This window comes from Pleurotus ostreatus (genome assembly GCF_014466165.1).
Source record: "Pleurotus ostreatus strain PC9 chromosome Unknown scaffold_1, whole genome shotgun sequence".
Taxonomy (NCBI): domain Eukaryota; kingdom Fungi; phylum Basidiomycota; class Agaricomycetes; order Agaricales; family Pleurotaceae; genus Pleurotus; species Pleurotus ostreatus.
The window spans coordinates 1,900,317-1,922,116 of NW_023503156.1; the positions used below are offsets into that span (position 1 = coordinate 1,900,317).

The 21,800-nt window shown below is 50.2% G+C and overlaps 8 protein-coding genes across 8 annotated transcripts; 3 read left to right on the forward strand and 5 right to left on the reverse strand.

Annotated features, from left to right (window-relative positions):
- Positions 1-343: 343 nt before the first annotated feature.
- PC9H_000649 (uncharacterized protein) lies at positions 344-3,318 on the reverse strand (the record flags this gene model as incomplete). The annotated part of the gene is made up of 6 exons (XM_036770304.1): positions 344-567; positions 625-675; positions 730-970; positions 1,023-1,148; positions 1,199-1,405; positions 1,459-3,318. The coding sequence occupies 6 exons, from the start codon at positions 3,316-3,318 to the stop codon at positions 344-346; spliced, it is 2,709 nt and encodes a 902-aa protein (XP_036636149.1).
- Positions 3,319-3,842: 524 nt separating this feature from the next.
- On the forward strand, positions 3,843-6,379 carry PC9H_000650 (uncharacterized protein; the record flags this gene model as incomplete). The annotated part of the gene is made up of 7 exons (XM_036770305.1): positions 3,843-4,217; positions 4,277-4,515; positions 4,565-4,828; positions 4,880-4,901; positions 4,954-5,360; positions 5,414-5,666; positions 5,720-6,379. The coding sequence occupies 7 exons, from the start codon at positions 3,843-3,845 to the stop codon at positions 6,377-6,379; spliced, it is 2,220 nt and encodes a 739-aa protein (XP_036636150.1).
- A 75-nt stretch (positions 6,380-6,454) lies between these two features.
- Positions 6,455-7,910, reverse strand: PC9H_000651 (uncharacterized protein; the record flags this gene model as incomplete). Its single annotated transcript, XM_036770306.1, has 8 exons — positions 6,455-6,654; positions 6,709-6,770; positions 6,826-6,967; positions 7,019-7,212; positions 7,268-7,432; positions 7,474-7,579; positions 7,627-7,693; positions 7,752-7,910. The coding sequence occupies 8 exons, from the start codon at positions 7,908-7,910 to the stop codon at positions 6,455-6,457; spliced, it is 1,095 nt and encodes a 364-aa protein (XP_036636151.1).
- Positions 7,911-8,160: 250 nt separating this feature from the next.
- Positions 8,161-11,067, reverse strand: PC9H_000652 (uncharacterized protein; the record flags this gene model as incomplete). Its single annotated transcript, XM_036770307.1, has 12 exons — positions 8,161-8,469; positions 8,525-8,608; positions 8,664-8,765; positions 8,819-8,961; positions 9,027-9,236; positions 9,289-9,342; positions 9,400-9,501; positions 9,557-9,695; positions 9,756-9,982; positions 10,038-10,133; positions 10,182-10,324; positions 10,376-11,067. The coding sequence occupies 12 exons, from the start codon at positions 11,065-11,067 to the stop codon at positions 8,161-8,163; spliced, it is 2,301 nt and encodes a 766-aa protein (XP_036636152.1).
- Positions 11,068-11,202: 135 nt separating this feature from the next.
- PC9H_000653 (uncharacterized protein) lies at positions 11,203-12,236 on the forward strand (the record flags this gene model as incomplete). Its single annotated transcript, XM_036770308.1, has 8 exons — positions 11,203-11,313; positions 11,364-11,526; positions 11,578-11,756; positions 11,809-11,872; positions 11,928-11,965; positions 12,020-12,034; positions 12,094-12,114; positions 12,165-12,236. 8 exons carry the CDS (start codon positions 11,203-11,205, stop codon positions 12,234-12,236), a joined length of 663 nt encoding a protein of 220 aa, XP_036636153.1.
- Positions 12,237-12,411: 175 nt separating this feature from the next.
- VPL2_1 (Versatile peroxidase vpl2) lies at positions 12,412-14,129 on the reverse strand (the record flags this gene model as incomplete). The annotated part of the gene is made up of 12 exons (XM_036770309.1): positions 12,412-12,424; positions 12,483-12,547; positions 12,607-12,779; positions 12,830-12,867; positions 12,927-13,033; positions 13,089-13,383; positions 13,446-13,566; positions 13,622-13,635; positions 13,696-13,754; positions 13,813-13,838; positions 13,892-13,911; positions 13,963-14,129. 12 exons carry the CDS (start codon positions 14,127-14,129, stop codon positions 12,412-12,414), a joined length of 1,098 nt encoding a protein of 365 aa, XP_036636154.1.
- A 2,345-nt stretch (positions 14,130-16,474) lies between these two features.
- Positions 16,475-16,939, forward strand: PC9H_000655 (uncharacterized protein; the record flags this gene model as incomplete). The annotated part of the gene is made up of 4 exons (XM_036770310.1): positions 16,475-16,552; positions 16,605-16,661; positions 16,720-16,824; positions 16,889-16,939. The coding sequence occupies 4 exons, from the start codon at positions 16,475-16,477 to the stop codon at positions 16,937-16,939; spliced, it is 291 nt and encodes a 96-aa protein (XP_036636155.1).
- Positions 16,940-17,559: 620 nt separating this feature from the next.
- Positions 17,560-17,969, reverse strand: PC9H_000656 (uncharacterized protein; the record flags this gene model as incomplete). The annotated part of the gene is made up of 2 exons (XM_036770311.1): positions 17,560-17,792; positions 17,849-17,969. 2 exons carry the CDS (start codon positions 17,967-17,969, stop codon positions 17,560-17,562), a joined length of 354 nt encoding a protein of 117 aa, XP_036636156.1.
- Positions 17,970-21,800: the final 3,831 nt, after the last annotated feature.

The following is a 21,800-nucleotide window of genomic DNA, read 5'->3' on the forward strand; positions in this document are numbered from 1 at the left end:
CGGACTGTTTATAATATGCACTGTCACCGTTCAATAGCGCGATCTAAGGCAACTACGTAGATTATTGGTAAGATTCGCGCGGAATGACATCCCATGATACGGATGATTTTAGTGTTCACGATTAACGAGATGGAAACCCCGATACGATGGGAATGTACTCAACGGCGCCAGAGAGGCACTAAATGCAAGTCTAATTCCAATTATATCTTCAACGTATTGTACCACACGGAAGTGTCATTACGATGTCATTACCACAACTCTACGACGAACAGTAAGTACTCGAGGCCAAGCATGAAGTAACAAGAATAACATAACCAACTACTGTAAATTATGTCTTCATGAATCATTTCCCGATCCTCCGATAGAAGAGCAAGTACGCGCATCGAGTATCGTCAGCGGGAGGTGAGAAGACGTCGTCGGGGCGCACGTCGGATACGAGTTCATCGTCGATGCGCATCCAGCCTTCGCGTGGTTTACTTCCTGGTATTGAGGTTGGGTATCTATTGGGATGGAGGACGTCAAGAGTGTAATGTCCTCCTGATGCTGATGTGCCGTGGTGATAGACAACTAGGAGGATTACAATAGTGAGCTACTGATGCAAAGAGAATAGGTGAAAATGCTTACTGCCGAAGAGTTTATACTTCGTCACGAGAGGTCTCTTTGTTACCATCACGTCTGAAACGACGTTTAGTCGACTTGGAAAGAATCAGGAAATCTGATCGAGCTTACCTGACTTGATATCTAATTCTGGTGCAAACGCGACATGTTTGCCGACTTTGACCACGCCTCCGACCTTCGTATCATAGCAGAATCTCTTCATGTGAAGAATGAGTACCGGGGGAAGAGACTCGATGAGGACAAGCTGGCTCGCGTCCACGGATACGCCAGGCTTAGTGGGGAGCGTCATTTGCACTGACTGAGGTTGAGAAATATGACTGAGGGCATCTTGTATGGTATGTATTTGCTCGGGCTGCCATAAACCTCAGTAAGAATCAGACGGGCGTCAAATGATCGATGCAAACCTGTATATCTAAGCGCAGGGATCTCCAGGCCTCTACGATGACAGAATCCTTCTGGCCTGGGGCTCGTAAAGTATAGCGGAATTTTCCACCAAATATCCGGGTGATTGCAGATTCAATTGTGTTGACCTAGCAAATCAGTTCAGCTGATAGTAAAGTACTCGTAGCCGATTTATTACCGTTCTCGTTATAACCGATCTGTTTTTCTTCCCAACTTCGAGCCAGCCATCGTCTTCGGGGAGAGCCTCCTCTTCCCGCTCTTCTACTTTGGCTTTGGGTCGAGATGCTGAAGCCGGAGACACAGCGTTCAGAATCAACGATAGCTCCTCCTCCAATGTTTCAAGATAAAACCCGAGGAATTCTTCGGCGTCCTCTTGTTGACCACCCTGTAATAGAACCGCGATAAGGTAGACCAACGCCACGCGGAAACGAGACTCACCCGCATATGATCAAACCGCTTCTTCTCCTTCAGAGCATCGTATACATAGGTTGGAATGAAAGAATCGCCGTCCCAGTCGTCATCGTTGACTTCCCTCTCTTTGCCCTTTCCGCCTCGCTTGCCAGTCTCGGTTTCAATAGCCTTGGCCGCTTGGAACTCCTTCAAGAATTTGATGGTGGCATCTACGAGAGGGGTTGCCTTTTCTCCCTCGCCGGTGGACTCTGCTGACAGTATTTCTGCGCCGCCACCCTCGCCTAGTGTTTTGCCGAGATCAACAAATAGTTTATGGAAGGGTTGGCAATAAATCAGGACTTGAAGGACGGAGTTGGCGAAGCACATGTTGCCTGTGTTGACGAGACCTCTTGGGCGGATAGCCGGCGGGGCAGAGTTTGTACTTTGGGCCGGAGCCGTGACGGCAGCATTAGCGTAGCTATGGGTAGGCGTAACAGGCGCGTTCGAGCTCGCGTGAGGTAGCAACAGTTTCAGTAACTCAGTCTTCTTCGTTTGGTTGATACTGCCCGTAGACAAAGGGGCTTGAGTAGGTGCATCAGCCGGGATGGATACACCAACAACGCTAGACGTAGGCAGTGCATTCCTCTGTTTCCCGGAGGAGGACGAGTTGGGTTGCTGTAGCAAGGAGGCCCACGATTTCTTTGGCGCAGCAGGTGGCTTAGCTGGCGGCGGAGTAGCGTCGTCGGTAGGCTTAGAAGTCGATACCTCGGGCGTTGGCGCTCGCTCCGGCTCAAGGGTTGGCGTGTGGTTCTCCGGAGAGACGGGTACGTCGGCAACGGAGGCGACGGAGTCGTCAAGCTTCACCGGAGTTGCGTTGAGTGAAACAGAAGTATTTGTTGTAGAGACCGGTGAACCAGGTGTTGTAGTAGAAGGTGTATTAGTAGCGTCGGTGGCAGTCGACGAAGATGGGAGGGAAGGAATGGTCTCTTTCGATGGCAAATTCTCTACCTCGACCGTTCTTGACTTTACGTCTTCAGCATGCTCTTCGGGAACATTTGCCGGTTCATCAACCGCTTCATTCGTGTCAGGAAGCGGGCATGAGGCGACTGGTGGTGATGCAGGGGGAGTAGGTAACTCTAACGCGTATTTTACGACACCAGGCGGCGGCCGCGCGTGAGATGAGATAATAATACCAGGTGCTTGCGAAGGATGTCGAGGCCGCCGTGACCATATAGCATAGGCACCGCGTGCGATATCGCTTGAAGTCGCAGGGATGGAGGATTCAGTGGGCGAAGATTCGATACTTTCCGTTTCTTCGACGGGTTCTGGAGGAGGAGATGGAGGGGGCTGAGTTTCATTGGACTCTAAAACTTCCGGGACTTCTATAGGCTCGTGCTCCAAAACTGGGGCAGCAGCAGCGTCGGGAGAAGATTTTATGGACGGCGGGGGATCATCCTTAGACACGGATGATTGTGTTGGTTGAGGAGAGCTAATCTGCGAGTGGGGCGTCTGCGGGGCCGTCCAATGCTGTGGGGGGTATGGGATATGTGGGGGAGGGTACGCTGTGGGATATGGTGGATACGGTGGATACTTCGGGGACGGCGCGTGAGAGGGATATGGATAGCTTGGTCCGGCTACGGGTCTTGAGTTGTACGAGTTATGGGCGTACGTGTAAGCACCGCGCCCGTGACCATTGACTCGAGCTGGCTGGTGATGGTGATGGCCGTTCATGTGCATGTGGGGATGTGGGGGGATTCCGGCAGGACTTGGAGGCAGTACGTAGGGGTTCTGATACTGAAAAGGCGCATTTCCAGGGATTGGTGAGTGCGACGCAGAATGGGTTGGATACGAGTACTGATGAGGATAGTAGGGTTGACCTGACCCCGTGTAAGGATGATGGTTGGTCATTTTTAAGTGTGAATGGGGCTGCGCGACAACGCTATATTCTATGTACCTCAATTGCAGTAGTTCAGAGGAGATTTGCGGGGAACGAGGAGGAGAACTCACTTTTGGAAGAACCGATAATTCAGTGGTGTTGAATAACGGAAAGTTGGGCGCTTGCGTGGATTACCATTTAGCAGTTGTTTGGTTCAGTTGTGCCCAGTAGGCGCCTCAAGTTTGATAAGATAAAGGACGATCAATCTTGGATCAAATCTTGAGAATTTACTGCGAACCGTCCTACTCCGAGTCCAACAGCTCAGAGACCTGGAATAATACAAGTAGCCCATCGTCAAAATATATTTACGATGAGTTGGAAGCCTCCGTATAACACGGGCACAGCTTGAGAAGTGACTCCTAACGTACAGGCATCGGCTCCGAGCTCAGTCATATACTGCTTGACTTCGACGTGAGAGCTACTTACTGAACTCATCTTCAAACAATCCTATACTTGGATCAACTTCGTATCAATTCGACAGTCCGCAACTCCAACAATGTCTACTCAAACTGCAACTCAGACCGCTTCTCGAGGCCAGGGAAATCGCGGTGGAAATAGAGGCAAAGGACGTGGCGGACGCGGTGGGCGTGGCGGCAATCGCGGAAACCGACAGGCGGCGAACGGCGGGGACCAAAGGGCTGTTCAAGCCGTTCAGACCATCACTGAAGCGACGGCGGTCGTGTCTTTGAGTGAAAGCGAAGTTGTCAAGGACGACGATGCCGCCTCCGTTCAAACGAGCCCCGAAATGTGCTGGATCTGTGCGGAGCCAGTCAAATATTATTCTGTTCCACCATGCAACCACAGGACCTGTCATGTCTGCGCCTTACGCTTAAGGGCCTTGTATAAGAAGACCGAGTGCACATTCTGCAAGGTGCGTAAATCACAATCACTTGAGTTGTATATAGCACCTGAACGCGATTATATGAACAGGATCCCCAAACGTCCCTCATCTTTACGGTGTCCCCCGATGCGCTCTTCTCTTCCTTTACTTCAGAAGCAATCCCGTTCAAGGATTCGCTCCTGGAAATTTATTTCGAGACCGAGGACATGATGCAAGAGACCTTGATTCTCCTCCGTTTCAATTGCCCAGACCCCGATTGTTCCTACATAGGCGCGGGCTGGGGCGATCTAAGCATACACATCCGAGGCGTACACAAGAAGAACTTATGGTATTTCTACAACTTCATCTCGCCAATCACCTGCTGAGCACTCACATAGCAATCTCTGTGTAAAGAACAAGAAAGTGTTCGCCCACGAGCACTACCTGTACACTCGAAATGAATTAGCGATACATCTGCCGAGCTTACTCTCAAGGCATCATTCTGGCAAACAACCTGCAAAAGCTCAAATCGAAGGAGGCATCCATCCACTATGTGAATTCTGTAATGAATGCTTCTTCAGCGATGACGAGCTGTATGCACATCTCAGGGAACATCATGAGGAGTGCTTTGTTTGTAAGCGCAATGGTGTCGTCCATCAATAGTGAGTGCCTGACTGTATTTCTCCTTTGCCGTCGTTGAGGTCCAAGCACAGTTTCCGAAACTACCCCGAACTCGTACGTCCTCCTAAATGCTAGCTAGATCGGACTATAATGATCTCTTGCTCAGGAAAATCACTTCAACACTGTACACCACCCCTGCGAAAATTCGGAATGTCTCGCTCGCAAATTTGTCGTTTTCAACACTAGACTCGATCTGCAAGCCCATATGGTCGAAGAACACGGCGCTCAGATGAACACGCGGGACAAGAAAGAAGCTAGACGTGTGGAAGCTGATTTCGAGTTCGAGGCTATCGGTCGGGGTGGACGAGGAGGGCGAAGAGCTAGGGAGCCGGAAGGAAACCGGGATCCACCTCCTGCGCCGCCAGGACCATCACGCCCTCCAGGGCCTAGTCGACGCAGGGAGGCGTTTGGAGGTAATCTAACTGGTCCTGCGCCTGCCAACAACGGCAAGGCTCCTGCTGATCGGGCATCAACGTCATCTGGAAGCTCTGTTGGAGAAGATGGCATAAACAGGTATACGTGAAACAATACCAGATCTTTGCGTTGATTGCTTATTTTGATTGAAGGACGCCGGCCTACATATCACGCATCAAAGTGCTCGCAGCCAACCCTGCCAATGCTGTTCGTGCAATGAAAGTCGCTACTCGGAGCTATACGTCCAACGAGTGCGGCGCCAGAGATCTCATCCTGACAACATGGAATGTACTCGACCGGGACTTGGAACGCACATCGAGCGTCATCAATGCTTTCGTCGAAACCTTGACAGACGAAGAAAAGAAACAGGACCTCCTTGGTAAATGGAAAGGATTCGAGATCGAGGTGATTCTCCCGAAGTTCCCTTCAGTGTGTAAAGCTCACACTATTCCTCTTAGCAAAAACGCGAGTTCCCCGAATTGACTCCAGTAGCAGTTGGAGGAGGTTACGCAGCGATTACCTCTGGTCACGTCATAAACGCCAAGCATCAGACTGCTACGCGCGCCCAACGGTCTTCTCGTCAAGTCTGGGACCGCGTAGCGCAAGCCGCTAGTAGTTCATCTTCACGACCAGCTCGACCTCAAGTAGCCCAGGATCGTTTCCCCGCGCTAGGCTCGTCCAGTGCAGCCACCAATATTGCTGCGCCAGCACCGATTCCACCGTTTAGACAAGGCCAGCGTAACACCCCATGGTCAACAAACGGTGGTGCTTCTGGCAGTCGCCCGCCATCTACTACCGTCGTTCCGCGACCAAGTTCACAGAACGTCAGCAGCAACACCAAACGCGCTCCACCCCCCAAGCTATCGGAGAGCGCTTTTCCTGGTCTTCCCAGCAACAACAACGGGAGACAAAAGCCGCAAGTCAGTGGGAATGTGTCCTTGAAGAATATCATCGGCAATCAAGGACCTGCAACCCCAGCATGGGGATCGGGTTCCTCCACCCCTTCTTCCGCCCATAATGGCGGTGACTCTGCGGATGCTCCTGGGGCTGGGAAGGGAAAGAAGAACAAGGGAAAGCAAAAGCAGACCCTATTTACATTGGGTGCATTCCCAGCATAAGGCAATTGGCTATATATTACATCGGTATTCACAGGATTTGGGCTTCTCCACACCCGGGTTTTTAGTAGAACTAGTCTACAGCTTAGACTTTGATTGTGCATCATGCCTAACCTTGATGACGATTTTACCAAACTGGTCCCCTCGTTTGATCAATTCGAAACCTTCATCGGCTGATTCTAACCCGTCTAAGACATGCGAAACGACCGGAACAATCTGATGTTCAGCCATGAATTTGGTCGCGTCAATAAGGTCTTGGCGAGATCCCATAGTAGAGCCTTTGAATTCCGATCAGTGTTTGCGACGACGGGCGGTTGGTTTTGTTTAATCACCAAGTAATTTGTAGTTTTTCAACACTTCTCTCATCGTGAAAGTGATCCTCGGTTCGGCAGTCCTATCGCACTGGTTAGTGACGTCGAATAACCATGCAATGCAATTATTATACCCACATTCCGTAGCAGACAAACCGGCCACCAGCCTTGACGATCTTGCCTAATTCAGAGATGTCGCCTCCCGCTGAGTCGATTACAGCATCGAAGAGACCATGGTTGTTCTTCCTCAGAAGGACACCAAGTTGTTTCCTCCAGTCCTCTACACTTCATCAGAACGAAGGAAATCCAAGAACCGTCTTGGACGACTTACTATCCTTGTAGTTTACGCCTCCTTTGGCGCCAAGGGCAATGGCTTTGTCCAGCTTCTCCTGCTTACCGCTGGTGACGTAAACATTTGCCCCTTTCGCGACGCAGAATTGTAAGGCAACGAGAGCAACACCGCCTCCAATACCAGTGATGAGGACAGTATCGCCCTTTTTGACTTGCCCATTAATGATGGTGGCCCTAATATTGACACATGAGGACGCATCGCCGACTAACGCTTGTTTTCTCAGCTCACCTCCACGCCGTTAAGCCGGCCAAAGGCCACGCAGCCGCCTGAGTATCATCAAGGTGGTTTGGGGTGGGTATAGCCTGGTCCCGATCAACGGCCACATACTCAGTGAATGTTCCGAGTCGTAGCCAAGCGCTGCCGCCGATGACACCAAACCTCAAAGTAGCAGTACTTCAGGGTTCTGTTTTGTGATTTGGTTAAAGTGCTCTCACTGAGATTCAGGAGCATCCGGGTGTTTCTCCCAGCCTCGCATGGGAGTGACGAAGACGCGTTTTCCGACTAATGTGTCATTCTTGTCGTGAGACCCAACGACAACACCTATATCCTTTCAGTAATGCTTCATTTAGCGCACTTGTCGAACGTACCAGCGCCATCAGCTCCAAAGGTGCTCCCAGGAGTGATACCTGGATACTGGCCACGACGTATCCAAAGCTATATATTCCCAATCAGATTGGAACTATATACGACAAAATGTAGAAGCGGAACATACGTCTCGGTGATTGAACGCGGCTGCATTCACTTTCACCAGCACCTGCCCCGGGTTCAACTTGGGAAGCGGTAAGTCTGTCAAATGCGCATCGTACGCGTACACTGAGCCCGACGACTTCTTGACGACAAGAGCCTTGTATGTGTTAATGGCCGATGTCATGTTTCTGGTTCTTCTGTGTAGGTTTGATTACGTTCGGTAGGATAACCTACCGGAGTGACATAAATACTGTGAACTATAAACTTACTAACCACGCTCGGCCGGATGAACTGGAGTCCGAGCCGGTAGTATGCTGCGGAGTTTAGAACAATGATTTACCACTTAAAAAGTTGAAAGACTTGAGCCCTTTAATTCGGGCACATCGTATATATAATTTCAAGTACAGATTCCAAGCTTATCTAGTATCTGAACCTCATTCCGAGAGGTCATCCTCATCCACGTCCATATCCGCCCCGTCCACAGAAACCTCGCCTCTAACTACAGCGACCGAATGACCAGGTACTTTATCCTTGTACCATCTTCCACTCGGAATATCAATCCGACATAGCCCAGACGCTGTTGCCGATGCCAGCATACACGCTGCCTGGAACCCATTCCCTGAGTTCCAAACGACTCGATGGACTCCCACTTCCTTCGGCCAAGCGTCGATCCCTACAGGCGTTTTATCCACTTCCTTGGCCTTTTTATTTCTTGCTTCGTTTACAGGCATTATGTGCATTTCCTGGTAAAGATAAAGAGTCAGAGGAGCGGGGAATATGCAAAGAGGATTGGTGGACCTTGGGCAATAAGCAGTCCAACATGCGGTATTCTCCAGTTTTCCGGCTGTAATCCATCTGGTATAGCTTATGAATAAAAAATGGCTGTCATGGGAGAAGCTTAGATTCGGGGTGCGTTGTTCGAAGACGGGGGACTCACCACGGTTCCTCGTCGAGGAGGCCGCAGGGCATTCGTTGTGGAGCAGGCACCATCTGCTGAGCCTAACGCCAATATGGGGTGGTAATCCGAAGCGTGTACATCCTGCATCGATACATTGAAACTTCGAATGATAAGACTTTGTATACGGAACTGACCCAGGGAGGTCCGGCTGGATCCATAAGCGTATGGCCACGGCCGAGCGTGCCAGGCAAGACGGAGAAGGCCTTGACTACGTTCTCGTGATCTGTGCTGATCGGTCCGGAAGTGAACGGCGAGTAAGTCATGGTATTGATTACATCTATTATGCAGGTTGATTGTTAATTCTAGCATCCTAGCAAGAAATGAGGGGCGGGCATTACAAACCTCTTGTCCTATTGATCGTATACCCCGTGGCCTGACGAATATCCGTTAAGCATTGGGTGCCATCGTAGCCTCCACTGGCGATGATAGTAGGATCAAGGTCGTTGCGGATCTCCCCCGTGGGCGATGCAGGCGGCGCGCGGACCCATGCCAGGGCGCGGATGGCGGATTGATGTACGGTGATAAAATGGGTGGGCATTATATCTGTTATAGCTGCGGGAGCTACATCAACATCATACGTGGCTTTCAGAAGGGCGGCATTTACTCTCGCCAGCAAAGGTCTTCAAGTGGTTTGCTAGATTGTAAACGGCAATAGAACCTGGAGCAAAATAGACGAACGATTAGAAGGGGTTTGGAGAAGTATCACTTTTGTCACCGTTAGTAGTCCCAATAGCCACGACTTCACTATTCGCCCATTCAAAGGACCAACAACAAGCGTCAGGGAGCTCTATGCGGAGAATTGGCTCGGATAGTTTAACTGCGCGACGTATTCAACGTTAGGGGAGAGGCTACTCAAGACTATGAGAACCTACCGTATACCGGTTTAGGAATATCTGAACCCGTGGGTCTTACGTCGCTGGGTTCTGGAACAGCGTACACAGAGAAGGATCCATCTTCAAAAGTGCCAGCCAGGAGCCCAAGTTTGCGTATTTTAGATAACGAAACAGACAACTATAATCGTCGTTTATGATCAGGTTCATTCGCGCCCACAACACGAGCAATGGCACTAACCATATCATGAGACGGCAATGGACACCACTTCAATTCGTGGGCAGGGCCGCTTTCCAAGCATAGCACCATCTCGCACGTAACCTTGCTTGAGTCCGACGTTTCGTCGAAACTAAAACTCCAAATTTGGATGCAACTGGGGATTGGCCGGGGGATCCGTACGCCGATTTCCGAGGAGTATGAGCGAGAAGGCAGGGGTGCAACAGCCAAGTACTGTTCGTAAGAACGCGCTGGATGGGCATGCGTTCGTCAAGAGATAGAGATATGGCGATGTTGTTCGCTTACCTGCTCGGTCGCTGGGGTGTATGGGGCACCAGTCCAGTGCCCACACGGGCGCGCCGGCGTTGAAGACGTGGGACTTACTTCCTGGAACAAAATCCGCTTTCGTGGATCATGAATGTGACAAGTCATTGTAGACAACCAGCTTACACATCGATACTGAATGAAGCATGGTCAATTCAACTTTCTTCTGATCGCCGTACTTGCCAAAGTAACACGATACTGGCTGCGGAGGCTTGAAAGCACCATCATGCGTAGTAGTTATATCGGAAGGCAGGTACCCAGCAGCTTGACTGCGAACTACTAAGCATTAGAACATGTGTATTTCAATTGGGCGTACATACACGTCATCCAATACTTCCCAACTGTTGGTTATCTTTAGGTCGCGATAAACTCGAGGGCGCCGAGAACTTTCAGTGATGTCCCCTGGCTGCGCTTCCTTGAACCATCCTCTGTCTTCGAGAAGATCCCATACAGGACCCGGACCAATACTGTGACCCCAGGCTTTCCCTAGTTTACGTGCAATTTCCGGACTGTAATTAAAAGCGCTGGTCTCGGTGACGCTTGGTTCTTCAAATAATTCAGGTGCTTTCGTCAAGCGCAGAGTAGCCCTTGCCTGAATAAACAGCGGTGGTGCACGATGTCGGTGTTGTGCCCTTGTTGCGGGTAGAGTGTACATATGGCGCCGCGCAGTCCCAAGCAGGCCACCAACAGAACTTGAAGCAGTAGGAGCGACAACACTTGCTCTGGGAGCCGATTGCTTCATTTTCCCCTTGTTCGCGGCCGGCCTCACGAGCTTCGTAATGCGAACAATTTCTGGGTTTTCCACGGAGACATCAGAAGCACCACCGTCCGAATCGGACGCATCGATATCCTTCGTGCTGCTCTTATTAGGGTCCTCTTGCGCAGGAGCGAAATCGCTTCCACTATCCATTTCCTCGAGAACTTGGGAGGGCCCATCGCCGTCGTCGCCATCGAGCCCAGCGAGGAGACTGTAGGTTGGGCGACTCGTTCGGGGACGCAGAGACCTTGTCATTTCCTGGTGGTCCGTGGATGAGTGTGGGACTTGTCACCTGAAAGCGCGCCTGGGCCTGCCCTGAATTTCCCCGTGAGCATAAGGATTCCGTGTCCGCGCCATTGCGTCACGAATTAGACTCATTCCCGTTCCACCATGTTCGCCATCGCCAAAACCGCGCTCAGACCCGCAACTGCTCGATATTCGGTTATCGCAGCGGCATGCCGTTCGAAGCACACACTGCCTGACTTGCCGTACGACTACAATGTAGGTAGAATCGCGAATTTGCCCGATAACGTTTGCTGAGCTAGTTCTAGGCTCTGGAACCGTTTATCTCAGAGGAGATCATGAAGCTGCATCATCAGAAGCATCATCAGACCTATGTCAATGGCTTGAACGCTGCCGAGGAGTCGTATGCCTCGGCACAGTCGACGAAGGAACAGATCAAACTCCAGTCGGCACTCAAGTTCAACGGTGGTGGTAAGCATGTACTTTATCGTTGCGCCATTCATCTGTGCTCATGCAGTGCAGGTCACATCAACCACTCTCTCTTCTGGAAGAACCTTGCACCTGCTAGCGGCGACGGAGGCAAACTCCCGGATGGCCCCTTGAAGCAAGCCATTGAACGAGACTTTGGCTCCGTCGAAGAATTCAAGAAAAAGTTCAACACGACCACTGCTGCTGTCCAAGGCAGTGGCTGGGGCTGGCTTGTTCGTATTTATTCTAGAAACTTCGAATGTTTCCGTCTCACATTACTTGCAGGGATTCAATCCTACCACAAAGAAGCTCGAGGTCACCACGACCCCCAACCAGGACCCCTTGATAAGCGCGTACCCTCACCCGACCTGCTGACTATCTGTGCTGACTGACTGCTATCTCAGCTCACGCGCCGATCATCGGTGTAGACATTTGGGAACATGTACGTGCTCGGCTTGTATATGACGTCATTCCTGGCTAACTTTCTGCCTTGTAGGCTTTCTACCTCCAAGTGCGTACGCATTTTGCAGTCTCTTAGCCTTGATGCTGATAGAATACCGAACCATGCAGTACAAGAACGTGAAGCCTGATGTAAGTTGCATTCTCTACGTTGCATCCACTTGTTCTAACAATTTCGACAGTACCTCAATGCTATCTGGAATGTTATCAACTTCAAGGAAGCTGAAGCTCGTTTCCTCGAAGCCTCTGCGTAGATAAAAGTGTGATGAACTTAGCATCGATCACATTTGTTACAAAGAACGAAGTTACTAGTATGCATTGCTATTATAAGACAATGAGTCCGGAAATTAGCTAGCAATAAGGATAAAACAGCAAGGACTGGGGGATAAAGAACGAAGGGAACATAAACCATACAACATAGATTATTGATTACGAACTAGGACTGTAAGAGGAAGGGTATAAGTTGCGCATTCTGAGACGGCTTGGGGTAGATGGCTTACACTGGGAGGATGCTGGTGAATGTGCCTTTGTCAGTTGGCAACCGAGGGAAGGGCGCTTTGCGGCACTAGATGAAGAGTGAGCATGGCATGACAGAGAAAAATAGACATTGCGAAGAGAGCTTACGGATGCTTCAATATCCTTGATGGTCTTGCCAGCGGGGAGGGTAGGCTGCTTGACGCGACCACGGGGAACTGGGATGACTTCTGAGCAGTCAATCAGCTTCTTTGGGTTCTGTCCGAGGGTCGCCATCTTGGCCATTGCCCTCTCGAATTTAGGTACCATCGAGTTGGGGTTGGCTGGCGAATCATCAGAATATGAACGGAAGGGCAGAGTAAATAGTACTCACAGATGAAGGATTGCCATTCGCAGGAAGTGCGCGAGTCCCTTGAGGAGGTCATGAAGGTAAGTGGGTGACGCCAGAGGGATTACAGAGAAGGACAAACCTTGCGAGAAGTTCGTCCGACTGGAGCCTGAATTCACCGGGAAGGGGTGACTTGACTTGACCCTTGTGGAGGGAGTCACCCGGAATAAGAGTTCCCTTCAAAAGTGTCTAAAAGCCATCGTCAACCGACAGCAAGGAAGGAGTTTATCCTATCAAGACAAACCTCAACGAAGAACTGCGAATCAAAGTCGGATGGCGTTGAATCAAAGGGGTGCCCAGCAAGCTTGGGGTCGATAGTATCCTGAGCTGCGACGGAGTGCGAGGCTAGCAAAGCAACGACTTCATCAGGCTTAAATCCAGCATCTCCCATGCGGGCAAGGATACTGGTAACAGAATCAAAGGGCTCGGGCACCAAGTGGTCGGGGGACGGCTTCGTGACATTAGAGCGACCCGCCAAAAACTGGATACGTGGCCCTCCGGCGCAGTTGGACGAGCCAACAGCGCCTGCGAACTGGATGCTGCGGGAGACATATCAGTTTCATATAGCCGATATGTCAAACAGCCGATGAACAGTACATACAAATCACCGAACGAGACCTGGTGTTTGATGGCGATCGGCTTTTGCTGCTCGACAATGTCATCAACACCATTGTTGGCCGCGAAATTAGTCTCAATGTCTGAGAAGAGCATGATGGATCCGTCTTTTCAACATATCTCGTTAGTGTTGATCATGGACCGAGATTCATTGTGTCTTACCAGCGCCGCCGCCACTGTTCAGAAACCACACATCAATAAATGGACAACATCACTATTGGAAAGAGAATACTGACCCGAATTTGCCTTGTCTAGTCAGGGCAGGCGAGAATCCGATGGCGTCGTGGAACGTCAGCTATACCACATAGTATAAGCGTCGAATCTCGATACAACAGAGGAGTCATTTGCCATACCCTCAAGGATTCGTGGACCTCTTCGCCTGAAGTCAGAAGTCAGTATACGGCTGTGCCAATGGATTGACAAGGTGCATACCGCACTCTCCGCCGTCAAAGCTGTTGACCAAGGTTAGACAGCAATAAACACAGGTAATATGCATATCTCACAGGTTCTCTTGGATGTCATCGAGGACATCGAACCACACACAGCACGCGTCATTGCTTGCTGTCCTTCCCTTGCTGCATTTTGCGCGGTGAGCTGGGACGGCGAGAACCGAAGGGACCAGCAGAGCAAGAGCAATGGTGCTCAAGAGTGAGTGGAATGAGTTGACCATAGCGAAGAAGGGAAAAGAAAGAGGGTGGGGAGGGTAGTCCGTTGAGTGACTGGCGAAACAGACTGGACTTCAGTCTATTTTATACGCGTCCTATCCATTATGCCCGAACGAGGGATGTCCTGTTGGCTGCAGGAACATGCATAGGATTTCCACGATTAGTTCCGTTGTCGTCTCCCTCCTTTCCAACAGCCGTTCGTGATGCGCCAGCGACCAGATCAGGACGACGAGTACGGAATCCCACACAAAGCTGATGTATTGATAGATGAAAGGTAAACCGAGCTGTAGAACAGGTCGATATGGAGTCTTCACCGGTGACCTCGTCGGTCCGGGAGGGACCATCTACCTAGTTCCACAGGGGCGTACACTGGCGGCAGGCAATATTGCGCCGTCAAACGTTAAAGGGGAAATGAGATGCCTGACAACACGTAAGTAAGTCTATGTTGATGATTGTGGCGTCAGTCGGGGAGCCACGTTGAGAGTCGGCATGGACAGAGATAAACGCGGGTGATGCCAAGTTCGGTCTCGGAATGATCTCGAGGAGGTAACATGAATTTTGACAAGTCTATGAATAGGTCAGTTACGCGCGTTCTTGCAACGTAGACGGTTGCACTTTTGCCAGACATTCGTATTCTGCGATTCCGGTCAGCTTGGACGCGTCTCCTTGCTCATTGACTTTCGTTACGGTAGAGGTATGCGACAGTACATCATAAGGATTTTTGTCTGTCACCAAATATTAGACACGTTGTCCGAGTTGATATGAGATCTGGTCACCTTGCATCGTACATTACAACGTTGGCAATGGGACGAAAAAAGATCAAACATCAACCGCCTGTTTACAATTGAATTGAAAGCAGTCTCGTCCTGATGGTTGTCGTTTCAAACAGGCACTGGGCGCGTGTAAATAAGGACATATCAAAGGCAATGACATGAGAAGGAAAGGAGGACTTGCAGGGCGATTACTGACATTCTAAGTCTGTGGTCGTGATATCTCCGATGGGGTCCCCACAGGCCGTCACGGCCGTGATGAGCAAGGAGAGTCTGCCTCTAGAGTCAGCGCTTTACAAATGCGTTTATTCTATTCCTAACTACGGCCAAGTTCTGCCTTAAAACCTGGACGTTTCAACCTTTGCGGTGAGGCGGCATTGAGCTATGTTTGTGAATGAGCGTCAGGGTTCCCATGGATATCATATGCGCACCTACGTATGTGCGAAGACTACACCCGGTCGACTGCTAGCAGAACATGTGGCTCGCCATCGGTTCTAAGGTTTATGGGGGCGCCGCCGAGTTGCCAACTTCACAGCACTGTGTCTCTATTGTCTTCCCATGGCGCATCTAGGTCTGAATTTGTTTCGTTCTTTAAGCTTAAGATTGTAGCTGCGCTGGAGTGCGCCGTAGCGCCAGCAATATGCTCATCCTATTGTTTCTTTTCGGCTTGTAGAATATGGCCCGTTAGTGCACTGTGGTGTTATTGGGGAATCGTGACCTTGGATTCAAATGCGAGAATTTGTTTCGGTTGGAAGTAATGAAGCGAAGAGTGATCGTGTCGGCGTCGTGACTCCAGTGTCAGATGTTGTGACGAACGTCGGTCACGCAATCACGCCCTCCTTTCCGGAGACCACCATTGTCAGGCTACTCGCACGGGTGTACGTGCACTTTCAGGAATCTTGAGCCGCATGTGGCGCGAAGCTCCAATGGTCATTGTACTCTAAAGGTCGACGATTCTGGCGCGCAGCTCCCCCTTCTCATAATGTGCCTAGACTCTATTGTTCGAGGCCGGCATGAAATCAAAGGGTCCCGCTGACCTCTGTACCGTTTACCTCTTCAGGATCCTGGTCATCTTGTGACTCTAGGTTCTTCGGCGTGCAAAGACAACCTGGCTGCCTAAAATTGTGCCACGTACGGACCGAACGCGTTACAGGAAGACCATGGAGCAAGGGCCGTGGTCATTTTCAGCAGCTACAAGCCTACCGCAGGGCCACTGGAGACAGCTCTGGGCAACTGTGATACTCTACCTGACGCACTCAGACGTCTTCACGGCCCAAGACAACCAGAGGCCATTCGGCAGCACCCATAAAAGGCAGTCTTCGACTTGATTCAAAGTTACACACTAATAGACGACTATGCCTCGTGCTTAAGCTTCCAATTATGTCCGCTATATATGACTCGAGCTTGCCTGAATTTCTCTCACCCCCCTTTACACTCGTTTAGCCCCACCTTGCTGGCCTCGGTGTCCAACGGTGGGTTGCTTTTTCGCCCTACCCCAGCGGCCCAACACGATGCCCAGAAGGATACTGTCCCCCCGCTCTTTTCGAATTCGAAGGACTTGCAGTCGAGAGTCCCCCAGCATGCCTGATTATTACCGCAAGACTCGCCTAGAACACTACGATCCTTACAGACGCGCATCCCTCTATATTGAGCCCCTGGTATGTATTCTTAGACGCACCCCGCGCTTTACACTGACGCCTGGCTCTATAGAATATAGACGATAGTGAGATAGAAAGTCTTGAGTTCTGCTCAAGTTTCATGCTCGACGTAGGTGGCTCCGGTCCCAATGTGATTCGGTTGATTGAGTCGTGTTCCTTTTCACTAGGCCGATATCTTCGATGATGATTTTGAGATAGCAAGTGTTGTGGAAGAATACAAACCATTGGCTACCACTGCGAAGTGGTCCGCAAAATTTACCGTAGCATGGGAGGTGGGTATCCATCGACAATAGCGATAACCTTACTTTTTGCTGACCATGATCATATTTTTCCTAGGCTCTGTTGGTTTTCACATCAAAGTGTGCTAAACTGCTACAACCGAACTGACGCTCGACGCGATCTTCATGTAATTTCTCTACTTTACTGCTGCTAGTTAGACTCAACCCCCTCGTTTTTTATTTAGTTATATTCTTGTCACCCACTTTCGACCTAACTTTCGGCAACCTTGTATCCAATGTATCATATCCGCATCAACCCCACTCCCTTATTTTGCACCGCAGAGCCGTAGCTTAATTACAATTATTCATGTAGCTTGAAACTTGTCATAACATTTGTTCTCAACTATTACTTCCTGAAAGTGAGGATTTACGTCGGATAGGCTCCAGGGTGTAGCGGGTAACTATGGGTGTCAACCTCGACCTCCCGCTGCGAAGATTAATTATCTAGGATGTTGCACCCTCAACCCAACCATGGTAGCGGCGGGAGCTTGAGCTAGTATAGCATCATAACAACGGGGCACAACCCGAACGTATCGGGGCGAAGAAAAATACACACCTACGTATCGATTCTTGAGCTTCCTTTAACGCAGCTGAATACGCAAAATCAAAGCAAAAGAAATCGCTGTGGATATATAAAGGAAAGATGTAGTCTTACTGGATCAAACTATCGTTAGTCTTGGAGTCGTCCGCCGGAGAAACACATAGACGTACAGATGGGGGATGAGAGTACTACTGCGTCTTCATGAAATTTTGGTCTTTTATTCGTTGTTTGTTTTCGCGTCTCCTTTGTACCCTCTCTGCCTTTCCCCCAGGTCCATCGTCTGGATACACCTTGGGTGCCAGTATCGTCCACAGCCAGGCCGGATACTCGTCATCAGGCTTGGCAATAACCGGCTCTTGCCCTTTGAGGTAGTTTACCCCGTCAATTACAGTGTTCGGAATGCATGATGATTTGGCAGGAGCTGGCGATTTTCCGTGAGTTCAGCGGGCAGTACAAGACTTGGCGGTCGATACTCACCTTCCGAAGCTTTGGTTGTACCTGTGGTAGGTTCCTGTTTCTGACTTGGTGGTGCTGACGCGTATGCGCGGCGCGTACAGCGAATTAGTACTGGTCGACGAAGGGCATAGTGGAGGAACATGGTGGAGTGTGACAAAGTCGCCACGGTCACACCGGTGACTACCTCATCACATCACGTGTAAGTCATGTTGCTAGAGATAAGATTGGCGTGCAAACCTTTCGACTTATCACGATCATCACGATATCACTAGCGAGTACTTAGAATGCGGGGAACATTGGCGAACAATTCAATTCGGACATGAATCTGGGGTTCAGCCTTAGCAGCGCGTTCCTGCATGTCGATCCCGCAGTTATATTCCATCGAAGGACGCAGCAGTCAGCTGCATGACTGTGCTTTTAAGTTCTTGTTCTGAACCGGTTTGTTTTCCTGAAATATGACTCGGCGATGCGGTACACCTGAGAAGGTCGGTTGCAGGACTACCCCGATGTGACTCATTCCATTTGGCGCTTGCCCTGCTCGTACCTACGTGTTCCACACGGCAAGAGTCGGGTTCTCCGAAGACCTCGCAATTCGGTGTCGTCAGTAATCCTGCATCATCATCCTCGGGCGTCCGAGTCAGCAAGATAAGTGAATCGTGATGCGCATTACCGTTCCAACAGCGATTCTTCCGATGGCTCACCCAAAGTGGTTCGGAGGAAGGTTCGTCACATCTCGAGTCAAGTTCTCGGATGCTGATGCTTTCACAATATAGCACGCGTTAGGTTTAGGGCTTGGGTCTATGGACCTGTCTTTGCAGCACTCGATCGGATCAGTGATTGAATCGACTGCCAGGCAATCGGAGGTGCTCTTTTGATTACCGGGAAGGTATCTTGAATGCACTCGTCCGACTCTCAAATGCTCGATCCGCCGACAGTGATCTGAGGTATGTTGTCATCTCACTTTAAGTGATCGAGGACTTACCTCCTACTTGTTAATCCCCGGACTTTTAAGGGATCAACTCCCGTGTCCGGTGTACCTGCTGTAGGCTCGCGAGGACTACAGGTGATCTTCAAGTCCCGCAGGCTCGGCCAAGACTATTATCGATACGGGGGCTGTTTATTCTGGGTTGTTCTGTCCATACTCGCGTAAAATGGCAAGTTTAGATGATCAGCCCATTAATAGTACTCAGCGAATTTCGAAATGACCCGCATCCAACTCACCAGCCACAATCTGATATCGAGCATTTCGGACCGTCCCCGAGGACAAGGTGACTTTCCATCATGGCATAAACATTGACCGTGGCACGAATACCGCACGTATGTCAAATATGTACTCCGTTTCTCATGACACGTCTCAAGCAAGGACCGACTTCCCAAAATTACGCCTTTACCCCGCACTCCCCACATCGTTCAGGTCATATGTGCCCGATATGTGCCTTCGAAAACGTGTCATCGACACACTTGCCCGACTAGTTTCTTGGCGGTTGTAGCTGAATGACCACCGAGGATACACCGCAACTGAGAGCACACAGTACTTCTCACCACCGGTGTCTATCTCAACCGTACGCCCATTTAATCAGGTACGGTGCCACCAGACTGCTGCCCATGTTCAGCTGGCATCACTGACCCCGGACGTACTTCCGCTGCACATTGCTCACATTCCCTATTTTCCGAGGTATCGTAAAGAGAGCGGTTCGTTCAGTTTGCTTTCGGGAGAGTCGAGACGAATAGACCTTTTGGTTTGGGATCAAGACTCTCACGAAGCTGTATCGTCCTTGCGTTGTACAACACCCTTACCAAACCCTTACTGCATTGTACGTAGCTGTAACATGGTTCGCTTCATGAGGCTAGTTTTCCCTTTTTGGACAAGTCCTCGTGTTATGGCTACAGCTTAGTTGGGCGCCTGTTGTTGTACACGTTCCTTCCTCAAGTCCATCAAGTCCGGAAAAGCGGAGGATGTTGCTTCGTTCTGTCTTCTTCTGGGCGGCGAGCCACAGCAGATAGACGCTACGTTTAGGTCCCATGGCCTCATGTCCTTTGCCCTACGTCCTGGCGCAATAACACGCCTGACAGCTGACAGTCCCAAATTTGCGCTACTCTCGCGCTAGATGCAGCGGATCCACCGGGTGGAATACCCACACCCTTCTCGAATAGTAAAGTGCACGACCCATCCTTCAAGATACGGTGTTCGTTCGACTTGGCGACATTCCTCTCGATCCCAGGCAATCTGCATGGGGTACTCCTCCTATCGTCGGTCAACTGGGTAGTTCCTTACCAGTGTAGTTCAACGCTGTGTCTAGCTCGGTCCGGGGGACACCACAATTATGCATGTACCCTTACTCTTGAACTATGTATGTTAATGGGATCCACAGGTTCGTGAGGCCTGTACAGGGATTAGGCTAGTCACTATCCACTCTATCGTTCCGCCAATTGAGCTGACTCAAGAAGCGCGGCGAACTAATTCGCCAATGCAATTCCTGGCTCTTCCGCGACTAGCTGCGAGCAGCCTGCTACTTGTCTTATTCCGGTGACACACCTCAGTTCATCCGCACCAAATCAAGCTACAGTTTGTCGCTTTAGAAATTCTACCTGGATAACACAGGTATGGAAGCTACGGAAGTCCACAGCACAAGCGTCAATCAACCCTTCGGTCGGTGGTTCACTCGCATTAATCAAATATTTTTGTCTTCTTTCGGTAAGAAGATACTCATGGTGTAGAATCCTTCTGGGTAGAACATGTTGTATGCTTTCCTCGGGTCTCGCACTTCTCGTGTGCCATCCACCATACACATGTCGGTACCTTCCACTTCCGTGTTTGCATATGCAATGGAACATGAGTCGATGCTAACAGCGCCACACTTTCCAGCAACTTTTCAGGATGGATCACTGATTAGATGAGGAAACCATGTTTCTGAGACAAGATCATATCAGTCTCAGTCTTGTACACGAGTATTGGGGTGTGAAGTCGCGAGGATGTCATGGGACGAACCTGGAGTGGTTCGTAGTATGTGGTTTCATATCACCCATCTTTATCTCTATCTCCCATCTCGCGTCGATGCCCCTCTCGATCGTGTTCATTTTCGCTTTAGGATATTAGATTGTCGACGGACAAGTCCCTCGTTCACACCCACTCACAACACGAGGACTTAATATCTTGGGTTGGGAAAACGCCGCGACATAGACGTCTCCAGGTTACTTCTTCAGGGAGACCAATCGGTTAATTTGTCCCCTCGATCCCCCGGCGTATTTACCTCAGTAGGTCCGCCTATTTTTGCCCATATTTCTGGAGATGTTATACCGAGTATTCTATAGGGCCACTTCAACTTCGTGCAACCCAAGGTATCAATCCGAGCACAGTGTATGCAGCTGCAATACTAGAGCATAAGCGTGCATCCCGCATCGATATTGATGGTGAATCGAAGGTTCACTTCTTGCTAGCCAAATGAGAGAGTAGCTAGAGCCCGCGTTTCATGGGTACCATGGGCCATCTGGTAGTTTCAAGTCATTATTGACTTCCACTGCGTAGAAGCCTGCTGCACGCAGCCCTACAGGTTTACTTACCTTGCGCCAAGATCGTTTGGTTCGACTCACCGTTTTACGTCCCCGTCCACTCTATCCGCTAATCGCCGTGCGATGGAAAGAAATCTACCATCTAGAAAGGTCAGACAACAATTGCAGAGTCACGATCCCAATCAAATCGTAATCGATGAAGTATGTCCTTTTAGCTGAAGATAATCGCACGATTATCTTCAAGTTACTCATTTAACAGCACAGCTAATATTGCTCCGAGCATATGAAGTCCACGAACCCTCTGACCTAGCTGCTGGATGGTCGACTGACTTCCAAACCGGATCTAGGAGCTACGGATCGTCGACATCCGTGCAGGTACGATTGCAAGGCCGCGCACCTGAAGAGTACTGCCAGGCAAGGCATCGTGTTCCTTCCTTGTGGATCCTTGTCCCAATCGACAATG